Here is a 19,529-nt window from a genome sequence, read left to right as displayed (position 1 = left end):
AGGCACCAAAGCAACGATTGCCATCTCAACATGCTTCACCTCAGAGTGTATCCAGAGACTTCACGTGTGGAATGACAACCCTTCAGCTTCATTACTCGGGTGAGACCTTTCCTTTTATAGTACACTCTAATTTCATCTCAGGTAGTTCACTTTCTAACAAAGTCCCATAACCTAGACATACACCAGTTTCTGTGAGAGAGAGCTTATGTGCACACGTATCCATAAACTACTGCAAAATATATACCTGAAAGCAGGATTACACTAGAGTTTGCAGTGAGTACCTCCCTAACACTTCCTCTCCACTATTCCAAACTTGGGATCCATGATTGCTCAACAAATTGTTTGGCTTTGTATGTTAACTCTCTTTTCAATCACCAGGTTCCAGATGCCACCAGGATGCTGGCTAGGCTTCCCTGGATTGAAGACCCCACCAATGTGTCCTGGAGCTCAGCTTCCCCAGAGACACACCTTACTAGGGAAAGAGAGAGGCAGACTGGGAGTATGGACCGACCAGTCAACGCCCATGTTCAGCGGGGAAGCAATTACAGAAGCCAGACCCTCTACCTTCTGCAACCCTCAACGACCCTGGGTCCATGCTCCCAGAGGGCTAGAGAATGGGAAGGCTATCATGGGAGAGGGTGGGTTATGGGGATTGGGTGGTGGGAATTGTGTGGAGTTGTACCCCTCCTACCTTATGCTTTTGTTCACTAATCCTTTCTTAAATAAAAAATTAAAAAAAAATAAAAAATAATTTAAAAAAAAAGAAAATAGAAAAAAAAAAAAAAAAGAAAGAAATTCTCACTATAATACGTGATTCCCATGAACATGCCACTAAACCGGAGAACCTAGAGGAGATGGACAGATTTTTAGACACATACGTAAGAGGAACTTCAAAACATGACTAGACTAACTACAGCCAAATAAATTGAAACAGTGATCAAAAACCTCTTCATCTATATTGATAATGTAGACTTTCTGTAAGGGGTCAAACATGAACCATCTTTAAAATGGCAAAGACTAGTAATAAGAAGCCCGGCTATGCTGATGCCCAAAACCTGTACCAAATCCAAACCCACATTTTTCAGTTTGAACTGGCTCTGAACTGTTTCTGAGGAATGACAAAATAAAATTTTATCATTGATCATGCATACCCTATATTCTTAGTTAGACTGATAAAAAAAAATTGTAGTAATGCAACAGTCAGAATTTAAGGCACAATTTAAAATTTATTATTAGTGATTTAATAGTTTTATAAAACTGCAAGATTTCAAGGTTACAATTTGACATGCACAAGATATAAGTCCCACACACTCCACCAATGTTCTGTGTCTTCTACCCCATGATAAACATCATAATTCTCACAAAGTCCAAGAGAGAGTTTAGCCCAAAGTTTATTTCGTTTTATTTTTGCAAATTCATTTTCTTTAGACAGCTATATCCAGTAGTTGTCCTTCACTTCTCTCCTTATTTCACTTAGCATAGTCACTTCAAGTTACATTCATTTTATTCCAAGTGATACAAGCTCTTTTTTTTTTACGCAAAATGGTATCCCATCACTTCTTCTTCTTATTATTATTAATTTGTTTTACTCAGCAAGAGTAAAGCTCCAAATATTACAGACTTCCAAATTCTTTTTCTTTTTTTAATTATTTATTTATTTATTCATTCATTCATTTATTTATGAGAAAGCTGGAAGGAGAGAGAGAAAGAACCAGCCATGTGCTGCTGGGGATGGAACTCGGGACCACATGCTTGAGAGTCTAGTGCTTTAGCTACTACGCCACCTCCCAGATAAATCCCATCACTTCTTTAAACAACCATCTGTTGTTGGCGTTTAAGTTGTTTCCACATTCTGGTTTTTGTAAATAGTGCAGCTATCAACATAGGGGTGCATGTATCCTTTTGAGTTAGCTGGGCACTTTGTTTTTATTATAAGCATGTGACTGGTTTCTAACGATGTTCTTTGAGAAAAATGGTGGGGTTATTATCTCCCTGATGTTCTTCCTCTACCCAAAAGGGCTTTGAAGACACAGACTCTCAAGTAGCAATAAGTCACAAAGTACTCCAGGGCAGGCTTCACTGTCATCGATATCAGAGCCAAACAACACAAATGCTGTTCCTTCTATGATTAGATATAAGTTTTGAAACATACTAGGCCATCTTGGAGACACAGGGATGCAGAGAAATGTCTGAGGACAATAGTTCACTGATTCCAGCCCACCACCACCACCCTCTGAGATATATACACCCATGCACATACAACAGAAGTTCATTTTCTCTGTGTATGTATCTCTGTCTGCCTATCTCTGAGATAGCAACAATTCTTACTCTCCCTGATGCTGTACATCTTGTTCCTCCCAACTGAGTACAGGATATTTGTTATATTTTATTCACATGTGTCTAAAGGTGCATTGGATTAGAGGAGGAATCTGCTAAAGACTATGTATTTAACTAGGTAAATTAATCATTAAAGATTTTAAAACCTAAAAATAGTCATCATTTACTATACACTGTTTTAGATATCTTTGATTCAAATCTTCCTGCTGAAAAGCTGTAGAAAATGCCGACAATCCCAGTAATGTGTTATGATATAGTCTTAAACAATATGGGTCTTTGTGCAGTTAGGATTTCTGTACCACTCATAAATTTCTCAAAGACTATGATCTGGGGGGAAAAAATAAAGGTTAATAGTAAGTAAAGGTAAAATTGTTCATTACAGGATGAAAAAGGCACTGCAGCTTCATTGAGAAGAAGGCAACTTTGAGTGTTTATGAGACATAAAGGCAAGGGGGCTGACTCACCTCATTGTCTTCAGGATGAAGCCAGACTCCAGGTAGGTAAAGCGTTTTCTGAGGTCCAATTATCCAATACCGCCCAAGGTTATGTCCATTAATGAACACAAATCCACATTTCCAGCCCTAGAAGAGATGGAAATTTGAAACACAGGATAAGATTCAGATCATCCAGGTAAGATCAAAGCACGGGGGAGAGAGCAACATTGGGATACTTTGTGAAACCAAATGCAGGAGTGAGTTAGCAGTGAAACATGTTCTAGAAACTCTAAATTGTTACCTGGTCTAGCTAACAGGTAAATATGAACCTAGCATAATTTATAATATGAACTCATTAATATAAAAATATAAAACAGTGCTATAGGTCTCAGTCTCTCTTTCTCTCTGTGTGTGTATCTTCCTTTTTATAATATAATATAATTTTGTATGTATTTAAGTAAAGTTATAAGTGAAATCATACAGATTGTTGGCTGTGCTTCCTTGTGAGAAATAGAAAGGAAATGGAATAGAGGGGAATCTTAAGGGAAAATTCCATAGTTTGTCCTCTATATCTGATTTTTTAAATTTTCTATTACAGTTTTAAAATTTATTTCATTTTTATATTTTTATTATCTCCAGGATTATTGCTAAGGGTCAGTGCATGCATAATAAATCCACCACTCCTGGTAGATACTTTCTTCTTTCTCCCTCCCTTTCCTTTTCTTTCTTTCTTTTTTTTTTTCTTCCTTTTTTTTTATTTGATAAGACAAAGAGAAATTGAAAGAGGAGAGGGATGTAGGGAGGGAGAGAGAAAGAAAGACACCCCTGGGGAAAGGAGCCTCACAAATAGTGACAACCAGGAAGTTAAACTCAGGACTTTGTGCATGATAATGTACTTGCTTTACCAGGTACACCACCACAAAATCCCTATTCATTCATTTCTGATGGAGAGAGGAAATAGTGAATGAGAGGGATACCTGATGCACTGATGCACTGCTCCACTGCTTACTAAGCTTCCCCCTGCAGCTGGGGACCAGGTACTTGAACTGGGGTCTTCACACATAGGGACATGTGCACTATACCAGGTATGTGCCACCATTTTCCCTTTTCATTAGATTTTGGTGTGTTATTTTTAAAAGAATGATAAGTTAAGGGCTGGGGAGACAGGATAGTGGTTATGCAAAAGGCTTTCAATGCCTAAGACTCTGAGATCCCCAGCCCCACCATAAGCCAGAGCTAAGCAGTGCTCTGATCTCTCTCTCTCTCTTTCTCTCAGATAAATAAATGAGGGGGTTGGGTGGTAGTGCAGTGGGTTAACCACACATGGCTCCCCACCTGCAGAAGGGTTGCTTCATAGGTGGTGAAGCAGGTCTGCAGGTGTCTTTCTCTCCTCCTCCTCTCTGTCCTCTCTGACAGATTTCTCTCTGTCCTACCCAACAACAACAACAGCAATGACAACAATAATAAACAACAAGGGCAACAAAATGGGGAAAATGGCCTCCAGGAGCAGTGGGTTCATAGTGCAGGCACCAAGCCCCAGCAATAACCCTAAAGGCAAATAAATAAATAAATAAATAAATAAATAAATAAATAAATAAATAGATGGTAAGAAGATAGAACAATAGGAGGCTTGATTGGAAGGAAAATGGAAAAAGAAAGCAAGAAGGTTTTAATGCCAGAAGAAATATAACTTTACTGGAAGACTCAAAAAGGAGTGATTGAAGTAAACAGGATAACTCACGTACTGGTAGGCTCAGGAAGGTGTCCTTGGGAAAAGAACCAACCTTCAAGGTACCAAGGTAGAAGGCAGGGCCTATATATTTTCCTTTGATGGGATTCCAGCTGACAGAATGAAGCCTGGAAGAAGGGTCAGGACTTAAGGGAGACAAAGACCTTTTTCCAATTTTATCCCAGCATTGACCCAAGATTACCCATAGGCGTACAGTTCTGACTCCATGGAAAGCCTCAGAACATAAGCATTAAAACTGGGATCAGTAGACTTTTTCTAGGGTCCTTGTAATGATTCCAAACTGTAAACATACCTGTTGAAGAAGCTTGTTTTCATTTCTAGAGAGTAGATAGTGAACTCTTGTAGAAAAGTGTTATTTATGGTAACAGGTCCAGTTATTCCTACAAGTGGGTGGTAGGAAAGACAAGAGGAACAAAGGCTGACCTTTTTCCTTCTTTCTTCTGACAAATAAATGCACATGTATGCCCCTTTGACAGGAGTTCGGCCAGAAAGGCAAACATTTGTCTGACCTGCTTTGATTCTCATATGTTTTCACTTTATCAATAAAGTTCTCTTTCTTACTTTTGGAATTTTGTCTGAAACTCCCAAGAGATACCTTGGCCCTACTCTTTGACAAATCAGACTGTAGCACAACTGTTCCAGTTTCATACCTTGGAGATACAGAAAGAGTCAGCAAGGGAGAGAAAATGAGTTTGCATCACTGGTCCTAGGATCTAGGTGAACCAATTCCTAGTGGTCTTATAGTGGTCTCCCAACCCCAGCTTTAGGGTCCAAGTGCAGAAACTTTTACCTATTTCTCAGACCTAGAACCCACCTTTCCGTTCTTTGTGCATGTCCCAAGAATAATTGACTCTTCCTTGATTCTCCACCAGGATCCTTAGAAGCTGACATTCCTGGTTGGAACAAACCAGTTCATGGAAACTGCCTGGCCTGTAGGGTTTTTACTCTAGAAGTCATTCTTTTTTCAAAGTTCCAAATGAAAAAATAATCAAGTGGGGCAGGAAGACCCAGAGCCCAGCATTTTTCCTCCCTTATAAGAATCCTTTGAGTTCCACTTCCAAAGTTCAGTCTTTTCTTTCCTCTACTTCTCTGTCTTAGGGATGGGAGTCAACTGTGTCTTTGATCAGAGACTCAACAATGGGCTTATGATTAGCTCAGAGCTGACTGAGGATGTTTTGTTCACACAGAACCTAAGTGCTTCAGCACCTGATAAAACCAGGCTAGGGAAATAGGATTGTGCTTATAGTCCTAAACGTTTTCTAATGGAACCCTGAAAAAGGAACAATACCAAAGTGGTAGTGGTGGGCCAGGAAATGTCTGCATTTAAGTCAGAGCTAGACTCTTGGATTACTTACCTTCATAAAAGGAATGTACAAAGAATTTAAACTATCATCTAGATAGCCTATAGGGCTGTCATTCAAAAACACCTGCAAAAGAAGAATAGGTGTTAGGCTGACCATTCCTACTGAAGAAATGGAAAGGAGAGCTTGCATTCAAGGAGGGAACTAGTCTTGGAGCACTCAAATGCCTAGAAGATAACCAAGAGGCCCCAGCAGACCTAAGATGTGATAAATCAATTAACTTCAATTTGACTTTATATTTCTAAAGTCTCGTCCATAGAACATGTTAGAAAATACTATCAGATTTAAAAATTAGATCAGTAATTACCCTCCCCAGTAGCATAAGCTAAATGCTCTACTTATTGTCCTTGCTGATTCCTACCTGTGCTACATCATGAACGCTCACATGCAGTTGACCTCCAGTGCAGATGGAAGTCTCATAAAGTACAAATCCATAGGACTGTCCACTTCCATTGTTTATAGGAAGATTCTCCATGCTGAGTGGTACCTTTGATTTAACTGGCTGTGACAAGAGTGGCAGAAACAGGAAACAGGGTGATGAGAAGCCATCCCTTCTTCCCAAGACCCTTATGACTTTTTATGATACCTTCTACTTTCCCCCTAAAGAGTTCTTTACATGAGAAATACTCAAATAGATGTTATATGATGATACTCCTGTGCTTTTTAAAATAATTTAATTTACTTATTTTAGATACAGATAGAAATTGAGGGGGGAGATAGAAATATCTACATCAGGAGTCTGGCGGTAGCACAGTGGGTTAAGCGCATGTGGCACAAAGGGCAAGGACTGGCATAAGGATCCCAGTTCATGTCCCCAGCTCCCCACCTGCAAGGGAGTCACTTTACAGGTGGTGAAGCAGGTCTGCAGGTGTCTGTCTTTCTCTCCCCCTCTCTGTCTTCCTTTGCTCTCTCCATTTCTCTCTGTCCTACCCAACAACAATGACATCAATAATTACAACAAGGGAAACAAAAGGGAATAAGTAAATATATATATATATCTGCAACACCTGTTCACCACCTTTGAAGCCCCCCTCCCCCACCATAGGTAGGGATCAGGGACCTGAATGCTGTAATGTTTGTGCTCTACCTTGTGCACCCGGCCCCCTGCTCTTGTGCTTTTTAATCTCTTTTTTAAAACCCCCCCTTTTTAATCTTCATTGAGCATGAAAACTATGGGATGGTTGGGGCATGTTAAAGAGAATAGTTGCTCTCATTGTGGGAAGTAGCACAGTAAGTAAGTTGTATCTGAACATTACTGAAGTCACATAATGAAATCTGCACTAAGCAAGCATTTACTTAGAATCTACAATATGCCAGTCACTACTTTTTATCAAAAACACTGATAGCAGAAGTAAAACCAGTCTGAATTCAATATTTAACATTTCCCAACAATTTCCATCTTCTCAAAATAGGATATGGAGTTTTATGATCATAGGAGAGTAGGGTCATTTGAGTTTCAGTGATTTGGCCTACTTGATAATGAAGATAATAATACCCCCATTCATCCGTTTCTCATTTAACACCTGTCCCAGATATATCATGTAAGAGAGCTCACCAAGGAAGATCATCTGAACTGGAAATGTAGATCCTTTAATGTCCTTCTTCTCCCCTGTCCCCCTACCACTCATTATTCAAATTCAAATCCTTTCACAGTCCACCCAGAGGTTTTTGCCCCCCAGAATTCTACCAAAAAAATGTAGAGGCTTAGATTCCACACTTGTCAATAAAAACCCTTGAAAGAGTCTGACCCCTAGCTAGGGCCTTCTCCCCATATCTCAGAAGGTCACAGCCTCTCCATCCCAGGGCCCAGCCAATACTCACCTCACCTAAGTACTTGAGGACATCCCATAGTGGCAAGTAGAATGATGGACACACAGGTGGATACCCAGTCTTGTGAGTGGACTTGGGTATGGGGGGGAGGGGGGGAGCTGCAAAGACAATGGCCCAGCTGTGAGAATCACCAGAAGTAACTGCCACTTTCTCCAAACCTTCTCATGGACTGTCACATCACAGAGACAACTGGAGAAATGGGTCTCACACTCACTCCAAGGTATACCTCTCTGAGAGACATGTCAAGTCAGCAATAGCCAAGATATTTATATCTTTTTCTTTCTTTCTTTCTTTTTTTTTTTTTTGTGTGTGTGTAGACAGATGATAGATTCAGACCTTTACTGGCTGGTGTTGGTTATGCAGACTGAGGACTCGTAGAGAGCCAGAAGTCTGCTTCACTCCTTCTGACAGTGTTTATGATACTTTCTATCACATAAATCACTAACCAACTTTATTTAAAGAAACAGAATAAGTTTTCATATTATGGAATACCCCACAATAGAAGCTTGACAAACTGTGACTTGCTTAATCTTTGCAACTGTTTTACATATTTTTGTTACTTTTTTTGATTTGATAGGACAGAGAGGAATTGAGAGGGAAGGGAAACTAGGGAGGAGGAGAGAGAGATACCTGCAGACCTGCTTCATGGCTCATGAAACTTCCTCCCTACAAGGGGGACCCCAGGTCTTTGCACTTAGTAATTTAGGGCCTCAATCTGGTGTACCACCACCCAGCAGCCCCATATTCACAACTACTGTAAGAGACAAGTGTCACTGTCTTCATGTTTCAATGAAGAAACTGAGATTTAAGTGATTTAAGAGCACTCCTGTGAAATCATCCAGTTTTAAGTGGGAAAATCAAGGTTTGTGTTCAAGGTAGCCCCTGCTCTTGAGGCCCAAAGGACAATGGCTTCCCTTTCCTCATCCTCCCACTCCACCATGAGGGCCACCCCCTTGAGTTAAAATGGTTGCTGAGTACCTAAGACGTTGGTAAAGAGTTTTCGAAGCCTGAAAAATTTCTCTGTGTAGTCCCCGGCTTCTGTCAATACTGCATCATAATCTGCAAAACATCAGGGTACTGTCACAAGCCACACAGTCCTCCACAGTGGGCCCTGTTTCAGCACTTTTGGAATGAGATGACCACCTGAGAAATACTGGAGACACATTCTCCTGTTCTTTCTATCCCAGAAAGGAAGTTGGGATGACTAAAGATCAGAGATTACTAGGGAAGTCAGGGGTATTGCCAGAGGGTGTTCCCTCACAACCCGTTCTGGGATAGGATACTGCTATGACTTGGGCTTTATCCTTCTGCTTCACTGTCCAGTGTGCACCATACTCTCTGCTTTCCTCTCTGCTTTGCCCAATTGTACCCTGTAAACTACCCCCATTAATAGTTTAGAAGGTTCAAGTCCAGGAATCAACATATTGAGTTCTGAGTTACAGCCCTGTCTACTACAGAAATAGCCTGGCTTTTTTTGGGGGGGATGGGGGGATGGTGAGTGGGTGGGTGGGGTTTTATCAACATTATAGGAGAGAGGAAAATCCTCACTTCTCAGCATTATAGGTCAAGAACCCATTAGTGCCAGAACATGCTTTGGGAGGCTCCTCTGTCAAGTTCCTGAGAGAGGGGCTGGGAGGTAACTATGTCAGTGAACACTTGCCATAGCTGGTGACAACACCTCTGTGCATCCCAAAGTTTATAGCCCCATTGATGAAACCGAAGTTGGTCCCACCATGGAACATATACACATTAAAGGATATCTCAAATGTGAAAAACGTGGACACCGCATTTTCAATCTCTGCAGAAGAAGAAAGCAAGAATAGAGAAAGTTAAAAACTAAAAGACAGAAGTCTGTAGTGAAATCTTATCATTCCCACTCCCCACAATCCACTAGGGATTTTCTAGCCAGGAAATGGGTCAAATTGACCAGAACTGCAAAGAAATCAAGTTTTGTCAATACCAAGAGCCTTTTAAATAATGTTTTCCCCCAGACTGTGGCTATGATTTGACTTCAAACTTTATCAGTTGGGTAATAATCTAAGAGCAACATATGTTATTTAAATATGAAATGTTGGTTGAATTTCTATGAAATTGCACCAGTAGCCAGTATATCCTCATTCCTACTTTCTAAGATAATGTCTCTGAAAAACTGGTTAGAACTACTTCAATAGACCACAAATAACTGTTCTCAGTCTTTAGCTGCAGAAAGTCTCCATTTGTCACTGTGATTTAACATATCTGGTGATTTAACATGTCACCTTTCCATTAATCATGGGGGGGGCAAGATGGTTAAGTTAGCTAACAGTGCTAACTTAACCATCTTTGATATTTGTATGATCTTGGATAGCCTATTTTCTCCTTCAGACTTCCTGCTTCCCTATCCGGTAAATGAAGGTACTAATTCCTTCTACATCATAGGATTAAAGAGAGACTTCATTCATGAGAGAAAGTACTAAGAAATATAGTGCCTGGCACACAAGTGAAGGTGCTTGTTTTCATACTAGCAATATTTAGCAACAAAATACTTTTTAAGCTACATCTGCTGGACACTGTTCTGACTGACTGACATGCACAGCCTCATTCAATCCTCACAGCTGCTCTTAAGAGCCAGGCTATGTAATAATTTCATTTTGAAGATGAGGACTGGAACTGAGAGGAGATGGAAGAGAGTTTTTCTAAGCCCTTAAGCTAGTGCTGCAGAGTTAGTATTAGAATTCTTCTCTTTTCTATTCAGTTCTTCTTGCTGTGTCCTGAGAATTATTACCTGGGTAACTCCAGGGTAATAACAGAGATGATTAAGACCTTTAGCAAATGTATCCCCTTCTTGAGAGATACCTTTTCAGTCACCTTCTCATGACTGCCTACTGTGCTTCTGTGGGTCTATCCCTCTTTTCCTTCATGACAGCTGCTTACATGCTTCAAAGCATCTGTCAAATATGGAGCTACACATTGATTGTCTGGCTGCTTAATTATATGTCAACTCCAGTAAGCTATAAAGTCCCTGAGGATAGGAGCCAAGTAATTAGTACTCAACAATGTGCCCTCACTTCTAACTAAGTCCTTTTACATAATAGGGGATGAGTGAATCATTGAAGTTGAATGAGCTGATTTATCAGAGAAATATGTGAGTGATCCAGGTCTTCCCACCATAGTCTACTTGGGGTCATGCACTACAACACACACTTACCCTCGACATCTTTCACTGAGTGTTCAGCACCCCAGGTGTCAAACCAGCCAACCCAATATTCCATAATAAAAATGGGCTTCTCTGGCTAGAAATGAAGCACATCAAACACTAATTATAACAGATGAAGAAAAATTCAGAGGAATGTAATACAGCAGAGGACAAATTGAGGGACTCATGCTCTTCACTTTGTCTAATGTAACACCAACATGCCACCACTACACTTTTTTTTAAGATTAAGTTCATTAAATTTCAATATAATTTGTCAGTGGTACTTTTGTGGCAAAATATTTGTCACTGAAACTGAAAATTCACCTAGAATCTATTAAAGATTTATTACCAGGGCCAGATGGTGGCACACCTGGTTGAGCACACACATTACAGTGAGCGAGGACCCGGATTCAACCCCTGGTCCCCACCTGCAGGAGGAAAGCTTTGCAAATAGTGAAGCAGGCTTGCAGGTGTCTCTCTGCCTCTCTCTCCCTCTCTATCACCCCCTTCCTTCTTGATTTCTGGCTGTCTATCAAATAAAGATAATAAAAAAATAAAAAATAAACATTTATTACCATTTCCCTTTAGAGGAATGTTTACATGAGATGCACTTCAAAATTATAAAGCACTTTGAAAAGTTAAAGCACTCTTCTTTCGTTTTATTAATGATTTAATATTGATTTACAAAATTAAAAGGTAACAGGGGTACAACTCCTCACTGCTCCCACCACCAGACCCTTCCACTGTAAGATACAGCAGTCCTCTTAAGGTTGCAGATATGGGTTAAGTGTTATTTCTACAACTATCTATATTTGTATATATTTGCCCCCTTTTATTACAACTTTGCATCATCCATCAGTGTGGTTTCCCTCGTCCCTTCTAAACAGGCATTTTCTCCATGATCCTTCCAGCATTACATGCCTCCCTGCTGTACCTGAATAGCACCACAATGGTTCCATCCTTGTCATGTTCAGTGCTGGGTGTTGAAAGGGTCAATTGTAAATACATTCAGGCCTTGACTGCAGTTCCTCATGTACAAACTGAGATGCAGTGGTCACACTACTGTTCGGGAGAGGATTGCCCCTCGGACCCAAGTCTCAGTCCAACTATCAGTTATTAAGTTACAGTCTTTGTTGAGTATATCACTCATATTTTTCACTCTCTCTCTCTCTTTTCCCTCCAGGGTTTTCCCTGGGGTTAGATGCCAGCACTTAACCACTGCTCCTCGTGGCTATTTTTTCCCATTCTATTGTTGTTATCATTGTTATTTGTATTGGATAAGACAGAGAGAAATTGAGAGAGGAAGGGAAGATAGAGAAGAAAAGAGTAAGACACCTGCAGACCTGCTTCACCATCTATGAAGTGTCACCCCAGCAAGTGAGGAGGCAGAGGCTTGAACTCAGATCCTTGTGCAGGTCCTTGTGCTTAGTCTATGTGCACTTAACCAGGTGTGCCATCACCCGGCCCCCATCTTTCCAATTTCTATGTCTTTATTTCATTTTGTTCTACTTCCTCTGTGATGTGTCCATTTTAAGTGCTTCTATTCAGTCCTTTGTTATTTTCAAGAGTTCTTACTGGGGGGCAGAGCCAAGATGGTGACTTGGAGACAATACCTGGTGAGAGCTCCAAAAAGAAGCAGCTTTCAACCTGGGATTCTCCTGAGAGGGTAGGATATCTGGAACATCAGTTGATGGTCAGGGTGACACCAAAAAAGATTCCTATAACCCACTCTTGGGCTAGCAGAGGTCAAAAGGACAAAGAAAGGAAAATCTTTGGCTTGACTATTTCTGAACTCAACCTTCCCCCACACCCCAAAACTAGCCTCCATGGGCTGGCCAGCTGCTCCTAGCAGGCTTCCTGTGAAGCTATTTTCTGTACCAAGATTCTTGGCTCAGCAGCAATGTCATTCCAAGCCTTTTTTTTTTTTTTTCTTTTTGAAGGGGGCTGGAGATCTATCTGAGTGACAGAATACCTGACCAATAAAAGCCCTGCCTGGGAAAGACTAGCTGGAGTTTTTGTTTGGTTGGTTGGTTTTTGTTTGTTTGTTTGTTTGTTTGTTTTTTATACATCTTATAATTGGTTGTCTTTGCTTGGTTTAGGAAGGGGACCAGGCTGTGTACAGCCAATCTGGAGTGATCCAAGATGAAGACTGACTGTTAGGGTTTTTTACTTTATTTTATTTTATTATTACTATTATCATATATGCATGTCCCTTTTCCCTCCTCTTCAGGTTGACCAAAATTAACTCTTGTTGCTTTTTCTGTTGATAGGTGACTGAGTGATAGGGTGTGCTACCCATTGTGAGAGTAACTTGTTTCTCTCTCCCTCTTCCCTCCACTTTCCTTTTTCTCTCCTTTTACTATATGCCACCAAGCTAGAGAATGTGAAAGAAATGAAAGGATTTCTATAAACATATACCAATGGTTCTTACTTTGTATATTTTCATTAATAAACGTTCAGGTATACAAAAATTAGTAAATTCCATAAATGCTATCATTTCTATGCAAATTTTACCTTTCATTGGTATAAATTACTATCTCTTTAAAGTGACTAATGACAACTGAAATATAGTATGTGCTGAATATGGTCTGAAGTATTTAATTGGGTCTGTGCACCAATCCACTAAGGTTGATAATATTGGTTTCTATTTTACAATATAAGAAACTGAAATTAGAGAAACTAAATGCATCAAGCAAGTGTAAAACTGAGATTTAAATTCAGCCAGCCTACCTATAGAATCTACTCTCTTAGCCATTTCACTTAGTTTGCCACTAGATTGTGAATGACTTCTCTAATTCAGAAAGAAATCACAACAAAGCAATTCTATGTACTAATTTCTGATCTCTTATATCAATACATAGGCATCTCTTTTATAATGTAGCCTAAACTGCTAAAACTAAATAAGTAGCCTTAAACTGTTGAAAACCATAAACTTTCAACCTGATGCCAACGTTTCATTTATACACTATATTTTTTAAAACTAATTAATAATGCAGGTTTTCTATTTTATTCATTTACTTATGGGTAATACCACTGAGGAACCATGCATGTACAATTCCACTGTAATTAGGTTAACTTTTCAAACTTTTTAAAATAATAATATTTTAGTTCTATATGTATTTATTTTAATTTATTTATAAAGAGGAAACACTGAAAAAAAACCCATAGGATAAGGGGGGTACGATTCCATACAATTGCCACCACCAGGACTCTGTATCCTATCCCCTCCCCTGAAAGCTTTCCTATTCTTTATCTCTCTGGGAGTATGGACCCAGGGTCATTGTGAGATGCAGAAGGTAGGAGGTCTGGTTTCTGTGATTATGGGCATTGACAGGTCGATCCATACTCCCATCCTGCCTCTTTCTTTCCCTAGTGGGGCAAGATTCTGGGGAAGCGGAATTCCAGAACACATTGGTGGGGTTGTGGGACAAAATGAGAAGATTTAGAACTAGCAGACTTTTATTTTAGGTACAGATAGAGAGGTTGAGAGGGAGGGAGGGAGGGAGGGAGGGAGAAGAGACACCACAATACTCGTCTGCTATCTGTGGAACTTTCCTCCTGTCGTTGTCTATAGCCCTCACATGGTAGGTGTGAACTCTACATGTAAGCAATCTCCAATCCTAGTAGGTTCCTTTATGTCACTTCTAAAAATTATCTTTATTTATTGGATAGAGACAGCCAGAAATCAAGAGAGTAGGGGGAGAAGGAGAAAGAGGGAGAGAGGGAGGGAGGGAGAGAGAGAGAGAGAGAGAGACCTGCAGCACTGCTTCACCATTCACAAAGCTTTCCCCTTGCAGGTGGGAACCAAGGGCTTGAACCCAGATCCTTGTGCACTCAACCAAGTACACCACCACTTGGCCACAGTTCTTCTATGTAAAGCTGATATATCTCCAAAGCAGGACTATGTGTATTGTAGTGGATGATTCTTACTGGGTTTCCCTTGAAGAGTATGTCTGACATCCCTAAAGTGCTTTCTCAATTCATTAAGTCCTTCAATATCCTGCAATGAAGCGGGGGTGGGGGGATGGTTACACTGAAAACTCAGAGACCTATCATGACAGGACATTTTTTATCATATTTATTTGTGATTAATAGTGGGTTACCACACCTCATCCACCACCAAAGTTCTGTGTCCCCACCCTAGGAAAATTTTAAGTTAGATATAATGTGTTCCAGGTGCAATGCATTCTTTTTTAAATGTGCATTTATTTACTTTTTTTGATAGTAAAGAATGAAATTGAAAGATGAATGGATGATAGAAATGGAACAAGAGAGAAGAGGAGGAGAGGAAGAGGAAAAAGAAAAGGAGGAGGAAGAGAAGATGGGGAGAGGAAGGGAGGGGAAGAGGGAAAGGGCAGGCAAAGAGAGATGAGGGGAGGGAGAGTAGGGGAGTTGAGAGGAGGAGAAGGGAGGGGAATGGAGAAGGAAGGTGAAGAGTTAGGAGAGGAAAGGAGGGAATAAAAGGGGAGAGGAGGAGAGGAGAGAGGGAGGAAGAGGGAAGAAAGGGGGTAGTTGAGTATACACCCATTACAGTGCAAAAGGATCCAGGTTCAAGCCTCCAGTCCCCACCTTCAGGGGGAAGCTTCACCAGTGGTGAGACTGTACTACAGGTGACTCTTTGTCTCTCTCCCTCTCTAACTCCCTATCAATTTCTCCCTGTATCCAAAGAGAGAGAGAGAGAAACTAAAAATACAAAGAAATGATTGGCTTGTGACAGCATCTGATTAATGAAATGGTCAGTGTTTGGGTTAGTTATTGAAATGCATAGAACACAAAAAATGTATCTAACAAGAAAAAATGTATCTAACAAGAACACTTGTATTTTTAAATAGCCTTTAGAACAGCATGGGATAGGAAGACGATAAAGAGACCAGTACTAAGGACAGAGGTAAGAAGGGACTATATCTAGATTCATATAAGGGTTATGCTCTGCCCTTTTCTTAATTATTAGGACACAGTCATTCAGTCCCTCTTGGTCTTTTTCTCTTCCTAGAATCCCTCCATTTTTAAAACTCTATGACTAGTAACTTGTTCATGCTCATTTTCCATACTTCACTAAAATGATTGATAAGAATGTTAGGACAACCTAGGACATTTTATTTCCACAATTTAAAATAATGCCCACTTATACAGCTTAGAGTTAAATCCTTTGGGGAACAAAGAAGGACATGAGTAAGGCTAAGAGACAACTGCAGGTATGCCAGAAACCATGGTTCATTTTTAATTTGAGGCAACAAAGTATTGTTTGCAATTTCAAAAGGTTAAAACATTTTCTTCTGTTTAGTTCTCCAAAATTGACAGGCAGTTTTGTGGTGATTTTATCAATTCATACTAAAGATAATCATGCTAATTAACTGTACACTCTCTATTATCATCCAAAAATAATTGAATGTTTCTTACATAATGCAGAATAGTGTAAGTTAGATCCCAGAACATAAAGTGTTATACAGAAATGTTACTTTAATAAAAAAAAAAAAGAATATATTGAATGTGAAAATAAAACTAAAGAAGAGAATTTTTAAAGCACTATTGCAGATGAAGAGGGCCATGTTAAAATTTCATATATATTATGGAAAAATAATTCCAAATGTATATAGCTTCAAAAGGTCTAAAAGAGGGGGTCGGGCGGTAGCGCTATGGGTTAAGCGCACGTAGCGCAAAGCGCAAGGACCGGCCTAAGGATCCGGCTCGAACTGCAGGGGAGTCGCTTCACAGGCAGTGAAGCAGGTCTGCAGGTGTCTATCTTTCTCTTCCCCCTCTGTCTTCCCCTCCTCTCTCCATTTCTCTCTGTCCTATCCAACAAAGAACAACATCAACAATGGTAATAATAATGACCACAAAGAGGCTACAACAACAAGGGCAACAAAAAGGGGGGGGGGGGAAATGGCCGGCAGTGGTGGATTCATGGTGCAGGCACCGAGCCCAGCAAACCCTGGAGGAGGGGGAAAAAAAAAAGGTCTAAAAGAGTATTTGATCAGTTGTTTAAAGTGAAGCTAGAAACATTGACTACTGATAGACATATTCAAATTCCTAATAATGGTAGAGAGCATTAATGTATCTCTTTGAGTCTGATGGAATCAGAAATCAGTTCAGAAATATAAAATTAAAACAACACAACAAATAAAATTCACATAAAGAACTTATTGAGAATACTACCTCCAATAATGCAAAAACCCAGGTCCTTGTGCATAGTACTAAGTACACTTAAAAATTATTATCTTTGGGACTTGGGTGGTAGCACAGAGGCTTAATTGCACGTTATGCAAAATGCAAGCACTGGTGTAAGGATCCAGGTTTGAGCCCCTGGCTCCCCACCTGCAGGAGAGTCCCTTCACAGGCAGCAAAGCAGGTCTGCTGGTGTCTATCTTTCTGTCCCCCTCTCTGTCTTCCCCTTCTCTCTCCATTTCTCTCTGTCCTATCCAACAACAATGACATCAGTGACAACAACAATAATAACTACAACAATAAAACAACAAGGGCAACAAAAGGGGAAATAAATAAATAAATAAAAATTATTATATTTATTTACTGGATAAAGACAGCCAGAAATTGAGAGATAAACAGAAAAGGAGAGAGACAGAGAGATGCCTGCAATATTGCTTCACCACTCACAAAGTTTTTCTCCTGCATGTGGGGGATAGGGGCTTGAACCTGGGTCCTTGAACATTGTATCTTGTGCACACAACAAGGTGCAGCACCACCTGGCCCCAGTACTAGTGCACTAAATCAGGTGTGCCACCACCTACCCTGCCTCTCTATCTCCCCTTTCCCTCTCATTTCTATCTCTAACAAATAAATAAATAAATATTAAAATTTAAGTTATTAAAGAAAGAAAGCTAGAATAGCAATATTTGTATCACCAAAGTATGCTTAAGGACCAAGAAGATGGGCATTACATAATGATAAGAAGTGAATTCTCTTTGGCAGACATCAAAAAGGACAGCAGCAACAAATGCTGGAGAGGTTGTGGGGACAAAGGAACCCTTCTGCACTGCTGGTGGAAATGTAAACTTATCCAACCTCTGTAGAGAGCAGTCTGGAGAACACTGACTAGGCTAGACATAGACTTTCCATATGACCCAGTAATTCCTCCCCTAGGGATATACCCCAAGGACTCCATAACACCCAACCCAAAAGATATATGTACACCTATGTTCATAGCAGAGCAATTTGGGTTGCTAAAACCTGGACACAAGCCAGGTGCCCAACAATAGATGAGTGGCTGAGAAAGCTGTGGTATATATACACAATGGAATACTATGCCTCTATTAAGAACAATGAAACCCACCTTCTCTGACCCTTCTTGGATGGAACTAGAAGAAATTATGTTAAGTGAGCTAAGTCAGAAAGACAAAGATAAATATGGGATGATCCCACTCATAAACAGAAGTTGAGAAAGAAGAACAGAAAGGGAAACTCAAAGCAGGATTTGACTGAGTTTGGAGTAGGGCACCAAAGTAAAATCTCTGGGGTGAGGGTGAGGGTAGATGTTTGGCTTCACTGAGGAAGAGAAGGATGGGATGAGACATAGTCTTTTGGTGGTGGGAATGGTGTTTATGTACACTCCTATTAACTTGTAGTCATATAAATCACTATTTGATTAATATTAGAGGTAAAAAATTGATTGAATATCTCAAACTTTTCAGTGCACAGACCACAGACTGAGTCTTTGATATACTGACTCTCTTAAAAGCTTAGACCAGGGAGAACAGAAGCAACCAGTGGCATTACTATATATGATAGCTATATACAGTTAATGTCAAAGGACATGAATTATGGTCATGTTGTATATGATACAGCAAATCCTAACAAAGGGATTCTCAAAGTTAATCCAATTGCCAAATAATGTGACTACAGTGATAACTATCTATTGCCTTCTTAAACCCTAAGACAGCAGGAACCTCCCGCTTCCTCTACAGAGCCTATATTTCCCAGGATCCTGGAGCCTCTAGGGTGGGGCTCACTTTCCTGAATGTTTCCCTCAATCATATCAACTGATATTGCATCTGCTTATCCCAACTTAATCAATGCAGTGAGTACCATCTCAACATGCTTCACTTCAGACTGTGTCCAGAGATGTCAGGCCTGGAATGTCAAGCCTTTAGCCTCATTACTCAGGTGAGACCTTTCCTTTCATAGGATTCTCTAATTCCATTTCAGGTAGTTCACTTCCTAACAAAGTCCCAAAACCTAGATATAGACCAGGTCCCATGAGATAGGGCATATGTTCATATGTATCCATAAATTAGGGCAAAATATATACCTGAAAGTAAAAGTGAACAATAGTCCACAGTGAGTGAGTATATGCAACAAGCAAGTAGAAAGACCTAAAAAGACACCATAGAGTTTATAACGAAATAGTGTCTACATAGATACCCTCCTCACCTATTTCCTATTATAGTTCTCTCACTCACTCCAAAGCTAACCTTAGCAAAGCAAGGACTACAAAAGCTGAATTAGGGCAAGAGATTGGCATACTTTAATGGTGACTCTTTAGTCACTATCAGGCCACCCCATCAGCTGGGGCCCTATTCGGGGAGTCCTGAGGTTCCCAAACAGACATGATGGACCTAGACCTTGAATAAATCCCGCTCTCCATTGTTACTGGTCATCTCTATCAGGAATAACACAATAGACCCCTT

The 19,529-nt window shown here is 40.1% G+C and overlaps 1 protein-coding gene across 1 annotated transcript in view; it reads right to left on the bottom strand.

The window, feature by feature from the left end:
- Positions 1 to 1,206: 1,206 nt before the first annotated feature.
- Positions 1,207 to 19,529, bottom strand: part of GLB1L3 (galactosidase beta 1 like 3) — a 39,838-nt gene continuing 21,515 nt past the window's right edge. Inside the window, exons 10-20 of the mRNA XM_060179227.1 lie at positions 10,900 to 10,984; positions 9,373 to 9,510; positions 8,691 to 8,771; positions 7,704 to 7,810; positions 6,244 to 6,384; positions 5,877 to 5,948; positions 5,336 to 5,414; positions 4,814 to 4,901; positions 4,517 to 4,628; positions 2,802 to 2,918; positions 1,207 to 2,664 (exon numbers count right to left, since the gene is read on the bottom strand). Coding sequence (XP_060035210.1) covers positions 2,584 to 2,664; positions 2,802 to 2,918; positions 4,517 to 4,628; positions 4,814 to 4,901; positions 5,336 to 5,414; positions 5,877 to 5,948; positions 6,244 to 6,384; positions 7,704 to 7,810; positions 8,691 to 8,771; positions 9,373 to 9,510; positions 10,900 to 10,984 — 1,101 coding nt within the window. The 3' untranslated portion in view covers positions 1,207 to 2,583. The remainder of the gene's footprint in view (positions 2,665 to 2,801; positions 2,919 to 4,516; positions 4,629 to 4,813; positions 4,902 to 5,335; positions 5,415 to 5,876; positions 5,949 to 6,243; positions 6,385 to 7,703; positions 7,811 to 8,690; positions 8,772 to 9,372; positions 9,511 to 10,899; positions 10,985 to 19,529) is intronic.

Source organism: Erinaceus europaeus, chromosome 20 (assembly GCF_950295315.1).
Source record: "Erinaceus europaeus chromosome 20, mEriEur2.1, whole genome shotgun sequence".
In the NCBI taxonomy this organism is placed as follows: Eukaryota; Metazoa; Chordata; class Mammalia; order Eulipotyphla; family Erinaceidae; genus Erinaceus; species Erinaceus europaeus.
This window is presented reverse-complemented; position numbering and strand designations above follow the sequence as displayed.